The following is a 21,755-nucleotide window of genomic DNA, read 5'->3' as shown; positions in this document are numbered from 1 at the left end:
AGGCTACAAGTTATATTCTCCCAATCCATTATTTCAAATTAAAAAAATACGTAAAGACTAGCTGAATAATGATATCAAACGTGAATTATAAAAGCATCTTTGGTTGCACAAAGTCAACTTTAAAACGGTTAACAAAAAGCTGAAGTCACAACACAGGATAGAGAAGCAGCTCCTTCTCAGCAATGCATGTGCAAGCACTTCAAGAACACAGTGATGAAGAAGTCAGCCTCAGTGGAAGATAAAAGGCTGGATGTGATCAGTCTCTGTAGCTAAGGCTTACAAATATAAATACAAATATAAAACAGCATGTTTTTTTTACAATTCTCTATTAAGACATCCACAGAGCTAACTTCTATAAAAACACAACATACTGCATAAGTTTTATTTAGGGATTTAATTTATATACCACAAATACTGCCTTTAATATAGGTACAATATAATACAGTTCTGTTTATTTGACTGCTGGTGTTCACTTTGGATCATGAACTCAATGGCATGCTGTGCTGTCAAAACTTCAATAATAAAATGGCCTCTAGTTAAACTTCTCCAAAGTATAAAATCATGCAAAATCTACATCCTATATGTTACAACCAGTACAATAATTGAAGCCAATAGCCTGCAATCAGCCTGGACCATCTTCTGAGCTTGTTCACGAAACGTCCACAACTCAACCATCATTTTCGTTAGGCAGAAAGGAAGAATTTCCATTTTGTCTCTGGAATCTCACCATGACCACTGAAACCAGCAACAATGTGCACAGCTATCAGCCAACAAATCTTCATTACCTAATGCAGTTCAGACTGTGCATTTAGTCCACGTTGATGAGTCTGCGGTTAGGAAGTTTTACGCTTTCCTCCTGTGACTACCGGTCGTGCATATTCCACAAAATCATCTATAAGAACAGGCCATGCTCCTAAGGAGAAAGCATGCAGTTCAGAAATTAATTATTATTGGCAATAAGTCGGCATAGTCTCTAAAAAGATTAAAAAAAAAAAAAGACATACAGTTCTGCAGTATCTCTGTACTGCAATACTGTGACACTTGTACCATAACAGTTTCAGGTATTACCTGTAAAGATATTGTCACACCATGATATACCTTTCATCAACATATTATAGCAAGTTTTTAATCTTTAATGTTTTGGCAACAGGTAACATCTTTATCAATGGCACTGATGATGGAATCAAGTGCACCCTCAGCAAGTTTGCTGATGACACCAAGCTGAGTGGTGCAGCTGACATGGTGGAAGGAAGGGATGCCATTCAGAGGGACCTCAACAGGCTAGAAAGGTGGGCCCAGGTGAACCTGATGAGGTTCACACAGCAAAGTACAAGGTTTTGCACTTGGGCCAGAGGAATCCTAGGCATCCATACAAACTGGAAGGAGCAGCCCTCGCGAGCAGCCCTGCAGAGAAGGACTGGGGATTCCTGATGGATGAAAAGCCCAACATGAACCAGCAGTGTGCTCCTGCAGCTCGGAAGGCAAATGGTATCCTGGGCTCCATCAGAAGAGGGGTGGCCAGCAGGGACAGGGAGGTGACTGTGCCTCTCTGCTCTGCTCTTGTGAGGCCCCATCTGGAATACTTGTCCAGGTCTGGAGCCCCAGTACAAGAAAGACAGGGAGCTGTTGGAGAGGGTCCAGAGGAGAGCCATGAAGATGATCAGGGGACTGGAGCATGTCCCCTAAGAGGACAGGCTGAGGGAGCTGGGCTTGTTCAGCCTGGAGAAAAGAAGGCTGCAGGGTGACCTCATTGCAGCCTTTCAGTACATAAAGGGAGCCTACAAACAGGAGGGGAGTCAACTCTTTGAAAGAGTACATAATGGGCATGACAAAGGGAAATGGTTTTAAGTTGAGGGAGGGAAGATTGAGGTTGGATGTCAGAGGGAAGTTCTTCACCAAGAGAGTGGTGAGGTGCTGGAACAGGCTGCCCAGAGAGGTTGTGGATGCCCCGTCCCTGGAGGTGTTCAAGGCCAGGTTGGATGGGGCTCTGGGCAGCCTGGTCTAGTGTTAAATGGGGAGGTTGGTGGTCCTGCATGTAGCAGGGGGGCTGGAGCTTGATGATCCTTGAGGTCCCTTCTAACCCAAACCACTCTATGATTCTATATTCTGTTTTTTATTTAAAGCAATATTTCAATAATGTTGTATAAATTTTTGATGATATTCAGACACTGTTTACCTTCTTCATCATAGTTGGACATATCATCTGCAATCATATTTCCAAAGTCTAACAGAAGATTCCAAGTATCTTTTGGAATTGATCTTTTATGATGTTCCTATAAAAGAAGAAGGTTTCTGTTCAATATAATCTATTTGTAAATTCCACAGAAGTATTTTATTTTGACATGCACAAAAACAGGTGGTTTACAATTATTTACTTTAATAAATTGAAACTACAAAATAAACTGCTACTAAGAAAGGTGGAAAAGAAAGTAAGCATGTACTTTGCACTTCCAGTTATGGATCTCATTGCCCAACCACTTCAACTTGAGCCCTTTCATCCTACCTTTACTTAGTCTGTCTTTTCAATACAGTTACAGTTGCACTTGCACCTGCCTTTCTCCTTTCACTCCCAGGCTACGTTCTGGATCCATAATCTCAGCCTTTAGTGAAGTAGCCTTCCAGTACCTCAAGGGGCCTACAGGAAAGCTGGAGAGGGACTTTTTATAAGGGCAGGTAGCGACAGGAGAAGAGGAAATGGTTTTAAACTGGAAGAGGGTAGATTTAGATTAGGTATTAGGAAGGAATTCTTTACTGTGAGGGTGGTGAAACACTGGGACAGGCTGCCAGTGAGACTGTGGATGCTCCCGCCCTGGAAGCATTCAAGGCCAGGCTGGATGGGGCTGTGAGCAACCTGGTCTAGAGAGTAATGTCCCTGCCTACAGCAAGGGGTTGGAACCAAGTGATCTTAAAAGGTCCCTTTCAATCCAAACCATTCTATGATGATTCTGTTCCTTCACGGTAGTGCCCATCTGCATTTGCTCCACTTGTTCTATTCTCCATTACCACATCTTTGTCCAATTTCTAGTATGCTTCCAGCGTGGCCAGTTTGAGCAGCATGCAGACAAGCTTCTGTTCTAGTCAGTGTTCTCTCAGCTTTTAGTCAGCTTTTGCATTCTCTTTCTTTCTTCCTCTCAATCCCCTTCAGAACCTTAACACCTTGCTCCACTTCCCCATACCAGCCCCAACTTGATCAACTGGATCAAGGATCTGGCCATAAGCAACACTCCCTTCTCTTTCCATCCTTTCTGTTCCACACCACAACCAGCCACACAATTCTGCTGAACAATCTGAGCAAGCTCTGGCACTTTTCTGACCCCCATGAGAAACCTCCTGATTAGCCCAGAGAAAGAAAAATGCAGTTTTATCTGAATGGTGTTTTCTGCCAGCTTAGCAAACAGAAACAACTCAAAGGATGGTCAGTGAAGTGCCTCAATTACTCTAAAGGAAAGCAGCAGAAACACATGGTATGGAAGATACTGTGGAGAATCACAACATCTAAGCAATTGTGAGCTGTAGGATCAAGTAATGCAGCAGTATCAACAGATGAAATGAAGTCAGCAGGGGTGATTAACTGGAAATTCAATTTCACTCCTGAAACCTAGATCTGATTTGCAGCAGGAAATTGTAACTGCGTGTAAAAACAGGCTCGGTGGAATGGGTTTTTCTGTATTTTTTAATGCACTAATAATCAGCAGCACTAACAAACTGCATTTCTAAAAACCCAGAACTTGATCAAAATGAAGTTGACACCCAACACAACAGCAAACCAAATATTTTTTTTTTCAGTCAAGATACGACAAGCAAACATCATCTCCTAGAAAAGGCTCCTTAAAAACAAACAAGCAAACTAAAATATAACACCATAAAGAATCCTTAGCTTGCTGCTATTTAGTTTTTTGTTTGTTTGTTTGTTTCTCACCCCCATCCATGCATTTCTTCTTAAGTTTTGGTTCAGGTTAAACGTTTGTAGCAAAATAAGACAGTCTATAACATAACATTAGTACTGCTAGCTCTGCAGAACTGTTTGTTGTAACAGATTTGATCACAGTGAATGGAACTTTTTGCAGATATATATATATATGTATTTACATGTTTTAAGATCTAAGTGTATTAAGGCAGTTAATATGTAAAATATTTTCATAGATTCTCAGTGAAATTGATACATACAGTCAATGAAGAAAACATACTGCCCCAAAACGTTAGAGAAATAAATTAAGCAATTATTATGAAAAGTATACACTTGAAAAATATAGAAAAAAGTACAGAAGAAACTTTTTATTGTCCTGAACTACTGATAAAAATCAAACTGAAAAGTCCAAATAAATTAAACATTTTTTGCAAGTACATAGAAATGGAACATGGATGAATAGATCACTTCTTTATTAAGAACATTTTGTAATTTCTAAAGTTCAATTTATACATCTTTACTCCACTGTCCACAGAACTGCACTGATAATTCAAAGTTGTCAAGATCAGTTCACAGCTATTATCCAAAGTGAGTCAAAATAATTACTCTGAGAAAGAACTTCTGCTAAAAAGTTGCCTCTCAGGTTAAGTCAGTCATAACAGAATTGACTTTAAAACAAACAAACAAACAAACAACCACAAAACAGTTTATGCATTAATACCACTAAAGGCAGAGCATGGCACAAATATGTGGCTAACAACAATCACAGCTGTCTTGAAAATAAAGACAACATCAGTTTGATCTGCAATTATGGCCTCATTTCATGCAGAAGTTATTGTAAGTAGGAGGACACAAGATTAAGCCAATAGAATGCGCTATTGCTTTGCTACATCTTTTTGCTTTCTTCTCCACTGGAAAGTTATATGAAGAAGATTTATTTTGGCTTGGTCTAAGACTCTCTTATATCAGCTTACAGAAAGGAGGAACTTCAGAAGGAGGCATTTAGAAAGTCTGTCTCTTTATTGTGAGCACAGTACCACCCACATGAGCCAAACTACTGCGGACTACAACAGTCAGGGATGAAGAGACTGTGTACTTACCAACAAGAATTTATTCCAAAGATCTAGAAATTTAAACCTTCCTGACAAGACTAAATTCCAGTATGCAATTGCCATTTCTAGATCTGCAAGACAGAAAGCAAAACCATCAAACGTTACATTACATTGTAAGCAATAACTCTGTTACAATTAAACAATGCCACATCCAATACGTTATGGTATAAATGAATTATTTTTCTAAGATTTTTAGAGCTGACAGAAGAAAAAGGTGCTTACTGACCCGAAAGGCAGAAAGTGAGAGATGGTGGTAAAAATTGCATATTGAACATTACAGTCCTAAAGATTGAAGTCTTTCCATTATTGCCCAGCAGTGCTGGGTTAAAGATGCAACTAATCTCCAGCAACAACACACACCCGTTATCAGTAAACCTGTCCACAGACTCAAAGCAAAAAAGAGGCACATACTGACAGCAACCCAAACACTGAAGTTTGCAGGTGCCAATTACTGTACGTTTATCACATTTTAGATACGCATGGCTGGAATGGGATTTTAAAGACAAGAGGGAGTAGATAAAACTATTTCTCTGGGCATAATAATTCTACAGCAGCCCTTACAGTAATACAATTTTCTCCTTCCAGAATCATTTATCAGAAGAACACCTAGAACCAAAGCTGAAAACTTAAGTCCATAAAGCAGATCCTACTCTACACCACAATCTAACAGCAGGGCTCAGTTTATGCATACCACCAGGAGGCTGCAGCACTGCCACATGTTCAAGTGGAAAAGGGGGAGCAATATTAGATGCAGGATAAGGGTAGAAAAAGAATTTCTTGAAGGCTGGTTTCATTCTCAGCAACAATACCTAACTGTTTCTGCTCAGTCTCACAGATAACACTGTCACGGATTCACACGTTGTCATGCAACCACAAAAGGCACATCCTTTCTCAAACCACAAAATGCTTTCAATTGGTGCTTTTAGTGTAGGTTAAGTATAAACCAAATATGAAACTTAACAGAAAAGACTATGGTAGCAGCAGATGTAAAGGAAGGCAGGCCTGCCTTTAAGAGGGGAGTGTGGTATTTGGAACTGCGCATGTCCTATGACAAAGCAAAAGCCACCTGGCTTCGTACCTGAAAGAGAAGTTCCAGATTTCAACACAGCCAGTTTTCTAGAGCCTGTTTCATAGAGAGTGGAGCCCAGACTAAGATGATAGAAATTTTAAATTAATTATTTGTATCTGTTATTTCCAAAGTGAAAGAAACGGGAAGGGAGAAACTCAAATAATCTTATGAGTTCCTAAACTACACTGTGAAATGTCTGGCTTTGATTCCATTCACTCAGGCTTCATTATGCAGACTCAACTTTTCCAAGCTGATCTTGTAAGCACTGGCAAGCATCAAGCAAAATGTACTTTGATGAAAAAACAGTTTCATAGCACAAGAGTTTACATACTTCTGATGAAATATTCCTTGAAAAATGGAAGAATGTACAGGCAAAGAAGCAAAGCTAGTCAGAGGTAATACCAAAAAAAAAAAAAAAGTAAGGAAAGAGGAGGCCATGAACCGATGCGAATCACAGAATGGCCCAGGTTGAAAGGGACCTCAAGGATCATGAATCTCCAACCCCCCTGCCACAGGCAGGGCCACCAACCTCCACATTTAACACTAGACCAGGCTGCCCAGGGCCCCATCCAACCTGGCCCTGAACACCTCCAGGGACGGGGCATCCACAGCCTCTCTGGGCAGCCTGTTCCAGCACCTCACCACTCACCTGTAAAAAACTTAAAGAGATATTAGAACAAATGGCAATGGTGCTAGTTTAGGCACCAATTTTAAAAGCAGCTGGAAGAAACCAGGCCTTCAGATTCTGTTATAGGATTCAGTTCCTCATCAGGCTGCTGACAGTAGTATCAATAAACTCTAATGCTGAGGAGTTCCTTTATTTGCTACAGTGAGCACAGCTCTATAAAATTAAAGCAGAAACAAATAAGAAAGGGAAAAAAGCCTTCACATAACCACTGGCTGGTTGATGCTGGCAGTGTTCTCTGGGTCCCTCAGGCCCACCCCAGCTCCAGCAGGGCACCCAGAGCAGGGTGCCCAGGGCTGTGGACAGGCAGTGCTGAGATCCCCAGGGAAAAGACCCCACAGCCTCTCTGGCCTCATGCCATGAATTCTGCATCCCACAGAAAGATGGTTTTGCAAGATGGGAATTTCTTATGCAGTCTTAAGAATATGTATCTCAGTGCTGCACAGTTATGAAAGCAACAATTATAAAAGACAAAAAAATTGTAATTATGCTGGTTTTGTACAAAAAACAGTTTATGAGTTTTAGAATTGGAAATGAAAAGACAGCTGCATGAACCTATGGAAACTAAGATCTAAGCAAGGACCAGAGATACCAAACTAGCACAACTTGTGCAGAAGGAGAAAGAACATTACTAGTTGGACAGACTGTATCTACTTTCAAGATTTGACCAAATGCCTATTCTGTTCACAAAAATGTTCATGATTAGATTTCTAAATTAAAAAAAAAATAAAATTAGACCAAGTTCTTTATTCTTTTGCTCTGATTTCAGATATGGGGAATGAAGTCACTGTGCACACGAGTAATCAAGGAAGCAAGAAAACAGATAAATCATCAGATTGCAAGGAAATGACTGGAGAGCAGGATTTATGAGGGACATGAAATTAAGTTCATTTAGACCTGCTGTGCCAAAACAGCACTCTGGGATTGCAGCACTCACTTGTCATCCCTCTGCCAAATAGAGCTTTCCAGCTCTCTCAGACAGCACTACCAACAGAGCTGTTTATGCAGTTATGTTTGAAGCTGTCAGAATACAATAACCAATTCATTTAAATTACTGACATGAGAGGAAAAAATAGGCAGAAAACAAAATAGCTAATTTGGAGGCCAGTATAAAAAAAAGATTTACAAGAATCTTCAATATTAGGCACGGTTGCCCATAAAAATCTGTAATTGGCACACTATTTTCTGTGCATTATGATAGTATAATCTACCATGTATGAGAGATTGGAAACACATCATTATCTTCTTATCAATGTTATAAAGCTTTTCTAGGTTACTCTAGTCATATTTGTGAAAGACTACGAGCAGCCTGTAAAGAGCCCCGTGCTCAGTATTCAAAGAGTACTCAACTAACTGCATGGGCAGGACTTTTTGTAATAGCAAGTATCTGGTAGTGTTACCCCACTTTCAGATGCAAAAGAGAAAATTAGCTAAGAATGTAACAAAGGTTGTGGGAGGAAAGAGCTGCTTTTATTAGATAAGTTAATAAGGATTAAAGAACAAATAAGAAAAAAAAAAAACAAGGAGTCTGAAATGAAAATTTCAGAGCGAAGAGTTCCTTCACTTGAGATTTTCTCTCCTCACTGCTTTAACCAAATCTTATTCTACAACTCTGAAAACAAGAGTATCCAAGATGCTCTAATTTTTTATGCTATGTTAGGTACAGTAATCTGGACAAATGCAAGACAAATCTATTTCATCATTCAACTGCCTATGATAAATATTATATTAAACCTTTATGAGAGACTGAACTTCAGATGTTTTCCTTGTAGTCATGTAATTTGCCCTAAAAGATCATTGGGTTAATATCTTTGATCTCTTCCCTCATGTTTCCTTACTATGGTCACAGGAAAAAAAACAACAACAAAAAAATTATATCTATAAAGCTAAAACAAAACCTACATTGCACAAATAATTATTTTCTTTCAATAAAATTCCTGGGCACTGTGTTAAAAAAACAAACAAACAAAAAAAAAAACCCAAACCAACTGGTGCACATGTAGAAATGGTGGAAACAAGTGTGAATCTAAAGAACTAAACTATCATACTATCCTCACCAAAAAACCATCAGATGAATATTTGCAAGATTCAGTGAGTTACTTGATTCCTTGATTCCTCGCCTCTGAACGATTTTAAGTCTTCCTGGGCCTCCAAATTACTGATGTGGACACAAAAATAGTTTATTTCCTAATCATAGCATTTTTCTTTTACAAATAAAATCTACATAGAATAGCAAGAAAACACCATTAAGATTCAACCTGGAAACCCCTCAGCAAATTGTCAAATGTTTAGAGCAAAACAACCCTTATCTACAATTAGGAGCACTCTCATAGAAGAAAAAGAGGAGGGGAGAAGCAGAGGAGTATGAAGTGAACACCGGAATTGGCTTAACTCAGGATCCAGCTGAGTTGCAGCCATTTATCTCTGGCAAAACCATTAGCCAGGAGCTCCCCAGTGCTGTGCTTGAGGACACAATGCACAGCATCAGAATTGAGTCTCTGGTGGATGGGGAGGCATGGTGAATCACAGTATGTGGACTTCAGAAGATCTCTGCAGAAATCAGAGGGTCTGGCTGCTTATTAACTCTATCTCAGTATCAGCCATGCTGAAGCAGACTGATTCCATGAGGAACCTTTTGTGCTCATCTCGAGCATCAATTGTACAAAAGCAGATAAACTGCTTCTAAATGTGAGCCAGGCTTAGAAGAAGATAACTATCTAAATGTCAGTTTGAGTGCAGGATAATAAATCTGATTATAGCCAGTCTTACCATCCTTCTGTCCCTCCAAATCTCTCCATGTGCAGTTCAAACAATCAATAACTGATGACTTAAAGTTGTCTGGATATACATATCCTAATTAAGAGCCAAATCTGAGTAAAAGAATCAACAAGGCATTACTAGAACTGGAAGTCATACCTCATCTTTGGTGCCACTATAAGCCTTTTTCATCAGAGCACCATGTTCTATACTAAATTTCTCTTAAATAGCAGGTGCTGTCAGAATGAAAAACAAACAAAAATAGAACAAAGACCATACAGACAGACCAAGGCTATTCAAACACCTAAAATACAGTATTCGCAGACCCCTTCCAAAATAAACATGAAATTAATTTGTTGAATTCCCTCAGTTTCTTCATCTACTCACTCTTACAAGCACTCTACAAATGGATCAATCTAATTCTTCATAGAAAGTGAAGGAAATGTTGATAACTAGCAAGAAAGAAAACGATATCCTCATCTAACGTCTAAGCTTCTCTAAAGACTCTCAAACTTGAGATAATGCTATGATGAAAGCTAAAGATGACGCTGCTTCAATTAAAAAGAGCACATTATACTCATCTGCTCACAGAAGATGCAACCTCCTTGAAGTCCACATACCGGATGCAAACATAGTCATTCTTCTGGTCTTGAGGTAACATTTGATTCAAGTCTGAATGCCCTCTTCATGTATCATGTCTTGCTTGATCCCAGGAAACTGGCAGAGAGAAGGAAGCACAACCTTTTGAGCCAGTAAGTAGGTGAAGGGACCACAAAGGAGTGACGAAGGACCAAATCTTTTTGTTTCCACGTTGAAAGCTGAAGACTGTGAAGGAATGGGTTAAGTGCCTCCACTGTGCTGAAACAAACTGTTGTTAAAGTCCTGAGCATGAGGAATGTCTTGAACAAATCTTGTTGAGGTTCAAAGGGAGATCCATTAAGAGACTCACAGTAAGTACCAGGTTCAAAAACAAAACAAGGAAAGATGGAGCTAAGGCCTTGTTTTGCACTTGAACAGTGGCCTTGGAAATCTTGACTGCTCTCTACACAGCATGACCGAAGGTCTATAATCTTATTCTTTAATCAGACAAGAGCTAGGATGCAAAATTTCACTGACTGTAGTTGAAAAAGCTAAAACTTGGAGTGAAAGGTGAGATAAAGATCTCCAAGTACGTCTGGCAAAGCTTAAGAGTTATTATAGTAAATACAGTAGCAAGACTATGAGAAGGCAGACTAAACAGGCAGAAGCAGTTATCCATAGTAATTCTTTGTCAAAGTCTCCTTGAAAACTGGACCTTAATAAACTGTACCTCTCACATTACCTAAAAAATACAAAGCACTCAGATGAACCTTAACATATCCAAATATTGTGTCTGCTGGTTTAATACGCAGCCACTGAGATGGCACTGCTCTGTGGAACTTCTCTTTTCCCAAATTCTGTCCACCATTCAGAGGGCAATAGATTTAACACTCATGAACAGACATCTTTTTCTTAGACAATAATCAAATCTATTCAGATGTATTTGAAAGAGACTTGACAGTTGGATCCTAAGCACTGCAATCAGAACACAGCTTTTGTTTTAAAGGAAATCCTGGTAATACGCTTTTGCTTCCTGCATCTCACTACTTACATGAGCTATCACCTAAGGGGACTGGTACTACTTTTATTCTTTAAAGAGCCTGTGTTCAGACAGAAGCATACTACTTAACATTATTAAGCTAATAAAAATAAATGGAATTCAAGTTGGATGAGACTACAGAGACAGAAGTGCTGCAGATATAAAGATTCCCTGGTATCACCAAACCAAAAGAAAGAGACCAATATAAAAGGCAGTCCTACCTCTCAGAATGAACACTGAACTCTGTGCCTACTTTGGGGCAAGATGGAATCAATGCAGCTGAATTTACTAGAGAGGATTCCTCCCAACTAATAATGTAAAGGCAGAATATCTTGCTCTGAGGGAAACTATAGAATAAAAAGAAATTAAAGAAGCAGTAGAAGACAGGTGGTTCTAAAAAAAGAAATAAAACCAACACAAAACTGCCAAAAAAAAGCCAGGACTGCTTTCCTGCAGTGAAATTCACTGCGCCATGAAAGAATACGATGTCAGGTACCACTAAAATTCTTCATTTTTTGGTTCTTTTTTTTTAGTGCTCCATCACCAAAAAGTCCTTCTGTTCCTTTCTACTCCCTTCCTTACAAATAATGTCAATAAATGAAAGATGCTGTCTCCTAGAAAAGAAATGTTTTTGACATATGAACACTTTGGTTTGTTTTCTTCCTCCCCCAGAGGTACGCTCCAGGTAAAGTTTCTCTGGAGACTGACAGTAATCCCCAAAAGAACTTCTAGAACTTCAGTTTTGCAAGCGAAGTTGGACGTGGCAAAATTCATCACAGTGCACTGAAACAAATTCAAACTGCTACCTGTCATACTTTAGACTCCACAAAAGTCAAAGGTGCTTCTAGAAGACCACACTGAAGTATTGATTCTCAATTGTTCTTTTCCGAACTAGGAAAACATGACTCATACATAGGAGTCAATCCTGTATCTAACAGTGTCCAACACATAATTCAGATGATACAACAAAGGAAATCTTAATTAAATCTACCACCTACACAAAACCTAGATAAAGCATAGCACAGTAAAGCACAGGATTACAATTCAAAGTTATCTGCACAAAATGAAAGAAAAAAAACAAGCAAACCCAAAACACCCCAAAATACTTTAATCAGGGAGCGCTTCATTAAGGAGAAGTGCAAAGCAACACAGCCTGTAGGAATAATCAACTGCAAAAATTGAAGACAGGGATCAAGAGAGTGTATTGCAGTTTTGCAGAAAACAAGAAAAATAATAGACCACAGAATGCAGATATTGTCAGTGTTAGAATGTAAAAAAAAAACAATACTGAGTTGTAAAACAAGGAGCAAAATATCGAAGGCACAGGGAATGCTAACTTTTTTCTTACCTACAAGATGAGAAAGTTAGATCAGTTGGACTGCAAAGGAAATAATAGGTCATTTGGAAGATTTATTTGTTTACTTTGATTACCAGCATATTTGTTTTTAACTCAGTCTAGAGAGTAAGGGATGACATACATATGCCAGATACGTAAGAAGCTTTTACTAACTGTAGGAAAATGCTTGTATACGTATTTATGGTAGATGTGTAAGTACTGAGCTTCAGAACTAAGGAACATAGATTTAATTTACAGGAAAAAAAAAAAACAACAAAAAATCTAACCATAAATAAACACTGCCATGTATGTACAAGACCTGCTGTCAGAAATTTAAGAATATATTAAGAAAAGGCAGTGGCTGCCCAACTTTTTCAGCCAAAGGATCAACGCCAATTAGACCCCAGACTCTGCAGATAATTACTGAAACTGAAGAGGCAAGGCAGGATGTCTTGCTTGCATACCATTGAACACAGTGAACAACAGATGCTTCATTTATTTATTTATTTTTTTACAGTAATCAAAAACATTAAAAAAAAAAAAAAGCAAAGAACTTGATTCACTACTAGAGCATCAGTTTGTCACTGACACTAGTTGTCAAATAGGAGTATTCACAGGTCATATGTATACCTGAGAATGAAGAAGTTATTTCCATCTGCAGGTCACTGCCCTAAGCAGTGAGTGCAACAGCTACCAGACTTCATGGTTTTAGTTCCCTGTAGTTCCCTGTGTAGTAAGAGGAAGCAGTAGATACTTCAAGCCTCAGAAAAAAATCACATTAAAATATCTCCCAATTGAAAGGCAGAAAATAATTCCTTTTGTTATTTCCATTTTATTAATTCTATTCACCCTTATTCTTTCTGTAAGCTTACTGAGCTTACAGTCTTCAAGCCTAATTCAAATGTGAAGGTATGGAAATGGATAGGCAAACACTATCACTGAAGTACATCATCAGAAAAAAAATTAAGGAAAGCGGCTAAGACAACAGCTTAGGAGCATCTATGTTTACACAGCACTGTATGTCATCCAGTCTGCACGTGGAAAGGAAGAAGAGATCTGCACTTTAAAAGGATCTAGACAGAGGTTTCTACCAGCTCCACACTGGAATAAGAAAGAAGTGGGCTTAGTCTGTCAATGAGATATGTTCCTGCATCTCCTCAACAATACCCCCTGCAGTCATAGGGACTCAAATACCACCTGCTTCCATATAGTTGTGGAGAGAACGAGTAAAGATGAACAAACAGAAAATACAAAGCGTACAGAATATACACTATGCAATAAAAAAGTACCTAATCCTATATTAGAAGCAACTGAAAATACTAGAGCTCTCAGCACATAGAAATGCTTTTGAAGGGCAACTGACTGAACTTGATGAAAAACTTTGTGCTGAAAGAGAACAATAATCACTCTCAGAATAATCAGAGGAGAAAGCAGTACCAAGTAAACACCAGTCTACTTTGTTTTCGTCCACTTCTCTGCTCCACTGAATTCAACAGCATTTCTTGAGAAAAGTGCAATTCCAAACCAATGTGGTGTTGGTGTCCAAACCAATTTTTGTTTGTCTAAACTATCAGTGACCTGAAGAACCCAAAAATGCATATTAGACAACATGCATGCCCGCATCCTTTTTCTACTCAACCTATGGCAGTCCAAGTTTACACTGAACAGAAAATTGCATCTCCACAGAAATAAGAGAAATAGCTTTTAGATTTAATATCTAGAGTCACCTTAGCAAAACAGAGCTTAACCAAAACCATCCCCAAGTTACTGTGAATTAGGCATCACTTGAAATTAAGACATTGTAAGTACTGTTAGAATTATTATAATTCCTCAAACCTGACACCAGTAACAGTTCCAATCAACTTTTTCTACAGCATATTCTACACTTTCTTTCTGCACTGCATAGTTTATCTCACTAAAACTTTACTTTTTTAGTGCAAGGCGACATTTTGGTGTTTTATTGCTAAGAAGCACCTTTGTTTCAAACAGAGAAGACACTTACAAATGAAAGGGCCTCTGTACCAAATAAAGAAAGGCAGTGGAACACAAGTAGATTCCTTTTTCCTCCTCATGTCAAATAAACAGTACATTCAGTTCCATAATCTGGGTTGGGCTGCCTTCCCTCCCCTCTCTTTGTACAGACTTAGGTGAAAAGCTTTTCAGACGTATTTCCCAAGTACGACTTTCAAGCTGGAATAGAGCCAATTAAAACAGGAAACTATTTGTAATATTTCTTCAGGTGTTCCAGAAACTCCAGCCTCCACCATAACTTTTTCCTGCAGTCTGATAGAACTAGACTTCATCATGAAGAGAGGCAAGAAAACAAACAACTAGTTGATGAACTTGAATTCCAACCAGCTACTCAGAACCACTGTGTAACTATTTCCTTTTTGTCTGAAATGGTGGCATGTGACCCATGAAAAAATGACAAGAGTAATGAGAAAAAAAATTGCAGCAAAAGATAAAGGGAAACTCGAAACTGACTAAAAGCATTCCAAGTTACTCAAAGAAATTCTCATTAAAGGATGAGGAACAGACACCACTGTTTGAGAAAGCCCAAATCAGCATTCTGTTCCTCCACTTACTTTCCAACAATTTTTGAGAAAGACTACTCATTAACGTACATTATCTAGTGATGCAGACACAGAAAAGTGGCTAGGCAAAAAAGAAATCAAACACTTCATAGGATCATAGAATAACCTGGGTTGAAAAGGACCACAGTGATCATCTGGTTTCAACCCCCTGCTATGTGCAGGGTCGCCAACCACCAAACCAGGCTGCCCAGAGCCACATCCAGCCTGGCCTTGAATGCCTCCAGGGATGGAGCATCCACAACCTCCTTGGGCAACCTGTTCCAGTGTGTCACCTTCCTCGTGTGAAAAACTTCCTCCTAATATCTAACCTAAACCTCCCCTGTTTCAGTTTAAAACCATTCCCCCTTGTCCTATCACTATCCACCTGTTCCAGTGTGTCACCACCCTCTGAGTGAAACTTCCTCTTAACCATTACACAAACAGAACAATGATGATGAAATGATGCTATAAATATTGATTTTTTGAGAATAAAACATTTGAATTTCAATAACATATCCATTTTACTACAGCAATACAAGACACGGATCTGGCTAAATCTCAGAATTTAGAGAGAATACTAAACTAATACTTGTTACACTGCACGCCTATTTCTATTCACTAGCTTTGAACCAAATCCATAATTTTTTTATTTATTTTTTTTTTTTAAAACTTCACATAAAAGCTGTGGCTTAAAGCTAAAAATTCTAAAAAGGACAATAACTTCTGCCCAGAGTTTTCTCTCACTTTTCAAGCTCATACTGAGATTTTCTTTCAGCTTTATTCTGAACAAAACAGAAAACACAAGTTCATTAGCTCAGTTTTCGTTTTTCCTTTTTTTTTTTAAACATAATTTTATGTCAGAGGTCTAAGAACTGCTTTGACAAGAGAACATCAAAACTAACAGAAATCTCTATTAAATTATTTGTTCCGTGTGAATATTAAAGAAGCGATTAACTGAGAGAACAGAAGAGAGGACAACTCAGGAAAAATGATCCACAACAAGTTTACTACAGAATCACCGATGACACAACTACATTACTGGATGTATTAGGAATTCAGTTCACTGCCTCTACATATTTTCCCCACTTTTTCTACTTACCTAGACCTTTTTGTCCAGGATTTTTTGCAAAGTTAAAAGTAAACTGATAAAAATCTTTGAACTTTGTTGGATCCTTCAGTTCTTGTTCCAGTCGTGGCAATAGAGCTTTTAGTTTTTCTGTGGAGTCACACCTGTTGCAAAAGAGTTTATATTATTTTACTGCTGGTTATTTTTAGGATTAGTTCAGAGCAAAACAAAACAACAGTTACCTTAAAAAGAGGAGGTCTTTTTGGAAAGCCTTTTTAAAAAATATGAACAATTATACACCTTTACTAAACAAATTGAGATGGAACATTATACTTCATAAGCACACAACCAAAGCAGGATTGCTTTTGCAGTCTCTTCATGAGTTTATGAATTCAACAATATATGTTATTCTGTTCTTAAAGCTGACCATATAAACCTCACTGGAACAGACTCTCCAGGGCAGTGGTCACAGACCCAAGCTGCCAAGTTCAAGGAGCATCTGGACAACGATATAATCAGGTCTGATTTTTGGGTGGTTCCATGCAGAGTCAGGAGTTGGACTCAATGATCCTCACAGGTCCCTTCCAATTTGGGATATTCCATGATTCTACAAGATCTCTCTTCCTTGCTGTACTATAAGAATCATTCTACTTCTGCCTTCCCAAGCCCATCGTTAAGGTTGTGCAGTAATGTGCCGCTGTAATGATGACAGGACACTACAGGTCTTTAGCAGCTATTAAGCTCAGCACAGTTACAACCAGCTTTTCAAATGTTCTAGTGAGAAACTGAGCTCAGGCCTTGTATTCTGAACTACACAGACATGGATACTTACCCCAGCTCTGTCATGCCATCTACAAATTCCTTTTTACTGAATTCACACTGAGTAGCCGCCCTGAATTTCCACGCTACTACCAGAACACTGATACTGGCAGGGTCCAGGCTTAAATCGTCACAGAACTGCTGTATTCCATCAATGCCAATTTTATTTTCATCTTGTGGGTCTGCAGTTGAAAATACAAAAAGGATCACTGTAGTTATTCAGAACAATAGGTACCAATAGTCATTATCAGCACAATTCTGATACGCTGCAAAATTCAAGGTTTTGGATTTACTTAAGCTTCACAAATGTCTTCACTTGAAATCTAGTTCTAAGTACCTTGAAGAATAACAGTAGGTGAAATAAGTTTTCTGCTTAGCTTCCCTAAGAACTGGCTTGTGATTATTTTCTACATTCCCCAGGTAACATTAACAAAACAGATATCTTCTCTCCATCATGCTCTGTGCAATATATGAATTAACAGAAAGAAATAAGCCTGACTGAATCTACAACACAGTAAAGCTGGTAAATTCAACACAAGGCAATGTATTGACTGGTTAGCATGTTGTAGAGTTATTAACCAGCCAAACAAAAACCTACCCAGTAAGCCCACAGAGTTTTTCCTCATAGCGACAGATGAAAACACACTACAACTGTTGACTGAAGCATTTTTGGTTTTCATGTGTTAGGAAGGTTACCGCACCATGGCTCAAACAATGCTTCAGCATAACAGGGCCTCAAGCTAAACCTGATGTAGTTCTAAGAGAGCTAAAATGCCATTCTTACATATTTTGAGAGTAACTGAAGATCTGAAAGCAGAATGCACGTGTGCTGAAATCAAGGAATCAAACCCTTAATTGTATTCTTTCCAATCTTTGGAAAGTTTTAAGGCTATAATTTTAGTGTGATCTGTGCTAGAATTGCAGAGGTGTGCTGCTAGCCAGACAGATAACTGGCTGAGCTTTCTTTCACATACACAAGTGGGACAGTTCGCCATTGCTAGAACACTGCTTATAAATAATATTTGTAGGTTTTTTGACCAAATTTCTATATTCTTTACGGCATTTGTGAGTTGGCATGTATATTTTTTACCAAACAATCCCCAAGATCAATATTCAAAGACCAAAACACAACTATATACAGATACATTACAACAGTAAAATATATATCTCTAAGACACAGAACAGAGTGGTTAACTAGACTTTTTCCACATACACAGAGCAAATTCTACAGTTTCTGATTCTGTCTCTCCATTATCACCTTATAATGAAGTACTGAAGAACGTCTACGCTCAAAGTAGAACGTATGATTTCAATAGTAGAAAGAGTGAAAATAGTATGATAAGAAGATAAAGTGTATACAAAACATAACTTACACTACAATTAGGAAAAGTACATAAAATCATAGTTGATTAATTGTTAATTTTTAGAACAGAAAGTTTATGGATATCAGCAGCAGCTTGTAATGATGCTTCCTGCATGCCCTGCACTAAAACGTAAAGAACAGCTCATGCATTCATATCAGATGGCCACATTCCCAAAAGCATCATTACCTGGATCACATATGTTCTTATGCTACTATCTCTTCCTTTTATTTTTTTCTGTTCTTTATAAGAAATGAAGTTTAAAAAAAAAAAAAAAAAAAATCAACTGTCAAAGAAACAACTTTGCCTTAATCCCACTTCCCTGCTTTCCTACCAAGCCCATCCAAACAGATGCATCATTTTTGCAGGAAGAGGCAAGTGCAAGAGTAAATCAAGGATGGAGCTTCAAGACTAATTTTCTGAGGGTTTTTATTTTACTGTTCAGACCGATTTCTAGCTGTAATGTTACCTGAAATGCTTTTTGGTTTCAAAGCAAAGAAATACTAGTATATCTGAACTAAACTCCTCCAAATATTAGTACAGGATCATGTGTGTTCTTTTGCCACACAAAGTACATCATCCACGTATCTTAGAGCAGCCAGCAGCAGTAAATCAACTAAGTTCCATAATAAGCTTTACTCCCCTTTCCACATATGCAGCTGACAACATTTCCACACAGTAGGTTTTAAATGCTCTTAGTGTTCAATACACAACTTTGGCACACACTCCTGCAGAGTTCAAAATAAATTCCTACTGGAAAAATCACACTTTTCTCATTCTTATCTCAGTGCTGCATACACAAAGTGAATAGCAGAAGTTCACAGTCTTTCCTTAGAGCTCCTTCAGAGTGGCAGAGGGATGAGCCAGAGTGATACCACCCAAATGACATAATTACAACAACAAAACCCACAACAAGAAAAGAAAAACAAGCCTTACCTTTGTATCGATTATACAGTTGTTCTAATTTCTTCCTGTCTACTGAATTCTTCATGGATTCTTTGTAGTACAAATCTGGATTCTGGAAGTAGTTGTCTGTTGCCACTTCTAGCTTCCATTCATTCTGCATCAAGCAGTATATAGCAGTCCTTTCCCCAGCCTGAGTAAACGCCATAAACTGGCGGACCTTGTCCTTCTGAGATGATTTAAGCTTATGCTTTGGGATGCAAAAGAAGCAGGAAAGTCAATGAAGCTAATCCAGAAGTTTGTTTCAGCATTCTACTACTAATGTCTATATTTAAAAGGTTTTAGTTTTCTTGCTGAACCTTCACTTCAGAATTACAGGAAGACAAAAGCCTTGCTCTCCTGCAGTTAAAAAGACAGCATTTTCTTCTGCAAATACGAATGACAGCATCTATACATACATTTTTAACAGCAAAAATTCTGGCAGTAATCAATTTATATTCCTGCTTTACTGCTCACATATGCAAGAGCGTTTTTCTGTTCTGTAACATGACCAAACAAGTTTCATCATATAACAATATGGCTATCTTCTGAAAATACATCCATTGCTTATAAACACAAGGAACCACAGAGGCCCAATGTACAGAAGCTCAGGTTCTGTACAAGTCCTTTGTAAACTGAAGAAAACAGAAATCTGCCTAGTGGTTTTCCTGACATTTTCCTAGCACTAATGGAAAGTTTCATTCTTTTAAATGATCACTCGAGAAGACAGAAATATTTCTCCCATTTTTACATAACTTCTGCCAACAGAAGACAGAAGGCCAAGTGAAAATAAAGCACGTGCTAGAGACGCGTTGAATGCTATAATGAAACTAAAAAGTTCTCAAAAACATGACCTAAAACTTCAATGCACTCTGAAAAGAAAAAAAAAAAGATATTTATGCTATTAATACATAAATCATCAAAGCAGCCCACTATAGTGATACACAGGAGCCCATAAGGAGTTTGTCTTAGCTCATGGCAGCAGCCATATCTACACCACATCCCTACGTTTCTGGAGAACCCAAGAGGTAGGAGCAGGGATTTTATGGGGAGAAAGTCTGCTAGTACTACGGGTCAACATGGAAGGAGGAGAAGGTAACTTAAATCCCTGTGTTCCAGCACTTCCTCATTCTGTTAAACTGCACACAGTCAGGTGCAACAAGGAAGTAACCTGAGAAAGCTGTCTGCAGTTGTTCTGCTGCTGAGGCAGATACAGCAGAATACTGCATGAGGGGATAAAATAGAAAGATCAGTGTCCCAGCCCTGTAAGTATCAGAGGAAGAGCACGGTACCAGAGGCTGGGGCAGCTCTCAGCACCCTTCTTATCTCTCCTACACACATGGACGGGACATCTCCACTGCAGGTGGACCCGACACAAGAAATGCGTCACGTGAACAAGGTACGAGCTTCAGTCCTTCTTAACACTTCTCAATTTTATATAAGCAGAAAGATGGAAAGCAGCTTTTCGGGAAAGTAAAAAAAAAACAACAACCCTACTAGGGAAAATAACTACAACGTGTTTAGAGAAGAAAATCTCAACAGCCTTTTGCTCGGCTACTATCGGCTCCTTCAGCAAGCTTTCAGCTCTCGCTAATGGTTAAGGTACCCCCGGACCGAACCCCTCCTCGTGCACACCAGGTGCCGTGAGGGCAATGCCGACAGAGCCCCGCGACAAGGGGCCGAAGCGCACGCAGCGGGGTCACTCGAGGAGAACACGCGGCCGCCCGCTCGCTGCTCTCGCTGCCCTGGGAGTTCCCGACGGCGTGAGACGGAGGACTCACGCGTTCTCTACGAGGCCGGGGGGGCGTTTCTGGAGGTCGCGCCCCCGAAGAGCAGCCCCATCGCGGAACGCAGCGGCGGAGGCCGTGGGGCAGCACCGCAGTTCCCGCAGCCCCTCGCCTCGGGGGCCCGAAGGCGGCCCGGCCCCGGGGACGCGGCGGAGGGACTCTGCGGCGTCGGGCGGCGCAGCCCAAAAAAGGGAAAGGTACGCGGCGCCGTGCTGCGGCCCCGAGCGCCCGCCCCGGGTGACCTTCCCGCCGCCCCCGCGCGCAGCGGCCGTTCCTGATTGCTGCTCGCCCCCCGCCGCCCCGTCCTCGGGTCGCCCGGGCATGGCGCAGCACCCGGCAGCCCGGAGGGGCAGGGGGAAAGGAGCGGAGGAACGCCCGCAGGGCGCGAGGAGCCAGGAGGGGAGGGGAGCGGAGCAGAGCGCGCCGCGCCCGCCGCCCGCTTCCCTCGCGCCTGCCACCTACCATTTTACCACCGGCGCTTTAACCAACTTCACCGCCCGGCGCCGCCGCCGCCGCCACTGCCGCTACGACCAGCACCTCCCGCGCAGGCGCGCAGCGGCCCGGCCGGCGCCGCCTATCAGCGGCCGCGGTGCGGGGAGAGGAACGCGGAGCTCGGGGCTGCGCGCCCGCGGCCCTGCCGGCAGCGGTACGGCCGGAACGGGGACTACAACTCCAGTCGTGCACCGCGCCCGGAGCTCCCGGCACGGGGAGGGAACGGCTCCG

The 21,755-nt window shown here is 40.1% G+C and overlaps 1 protein-coding gene across 2 annotated transcripts; it reads right to left on the bottom strand.

The window, feature by feature from the left end:
• Positions 1-375: 375 nt before the first annotated feature.
• DCUN1D2 (defective in cullin neddylation 1 domain containing 2) lies at positions 376-21,616 on the bottom strand. Of its 2 annotated transcripts, none has more exons than XM_048962195.1 (7): positions 21,495-21,616; positions 19,240-19,456; positions 16,956-17,124; positions 16,157-16,287; positions 5,008-5,090; positions 2,177-2,273; positions 376-913 (listed from the first exon to the last, which is right to left on the bottom strand). In XM_048962195.1, exons 1-7 carry the CDS (start codon positions 21,495-21,497, stop codon positions 834-836), a joined length of 780 nt encoding a protein of 259 aa, XP_048818152.1. In that variant the 5' UTR covers positions 21,498-21,616; the 3' UTR covers positions 376-833. The 2 variants fall into 2 exon arrangements, with proteins under 2 accessions (XP_048818152.1, XP_048818239.1); XM_048962282.1 differs by lacking the exon at positions 21,495-21,616 and adding an exon at positions 21,027-21,264.
• Positions 21,617-21,755: the final 139 nt, after the last annotated feature.

This window comes from Lagopus muta, chromosome 1 (genome assembly GCF_023343835.1).
Source record: "Lagopus muta isolate bLagMut1 chromosome 1, bLagMut1 primary, whole genome shotgun sequence".
Lineage (NCBI taxonomy): Eukaryota > Metazoa > Chordata > Aves > Galliformes > Phasianidae > Lagopus > Lagopus muta.
Note: the sequence above shows the minus strand (reverse complement) of the source record. Positions and strands in the feature narration are given on the sequence as shown.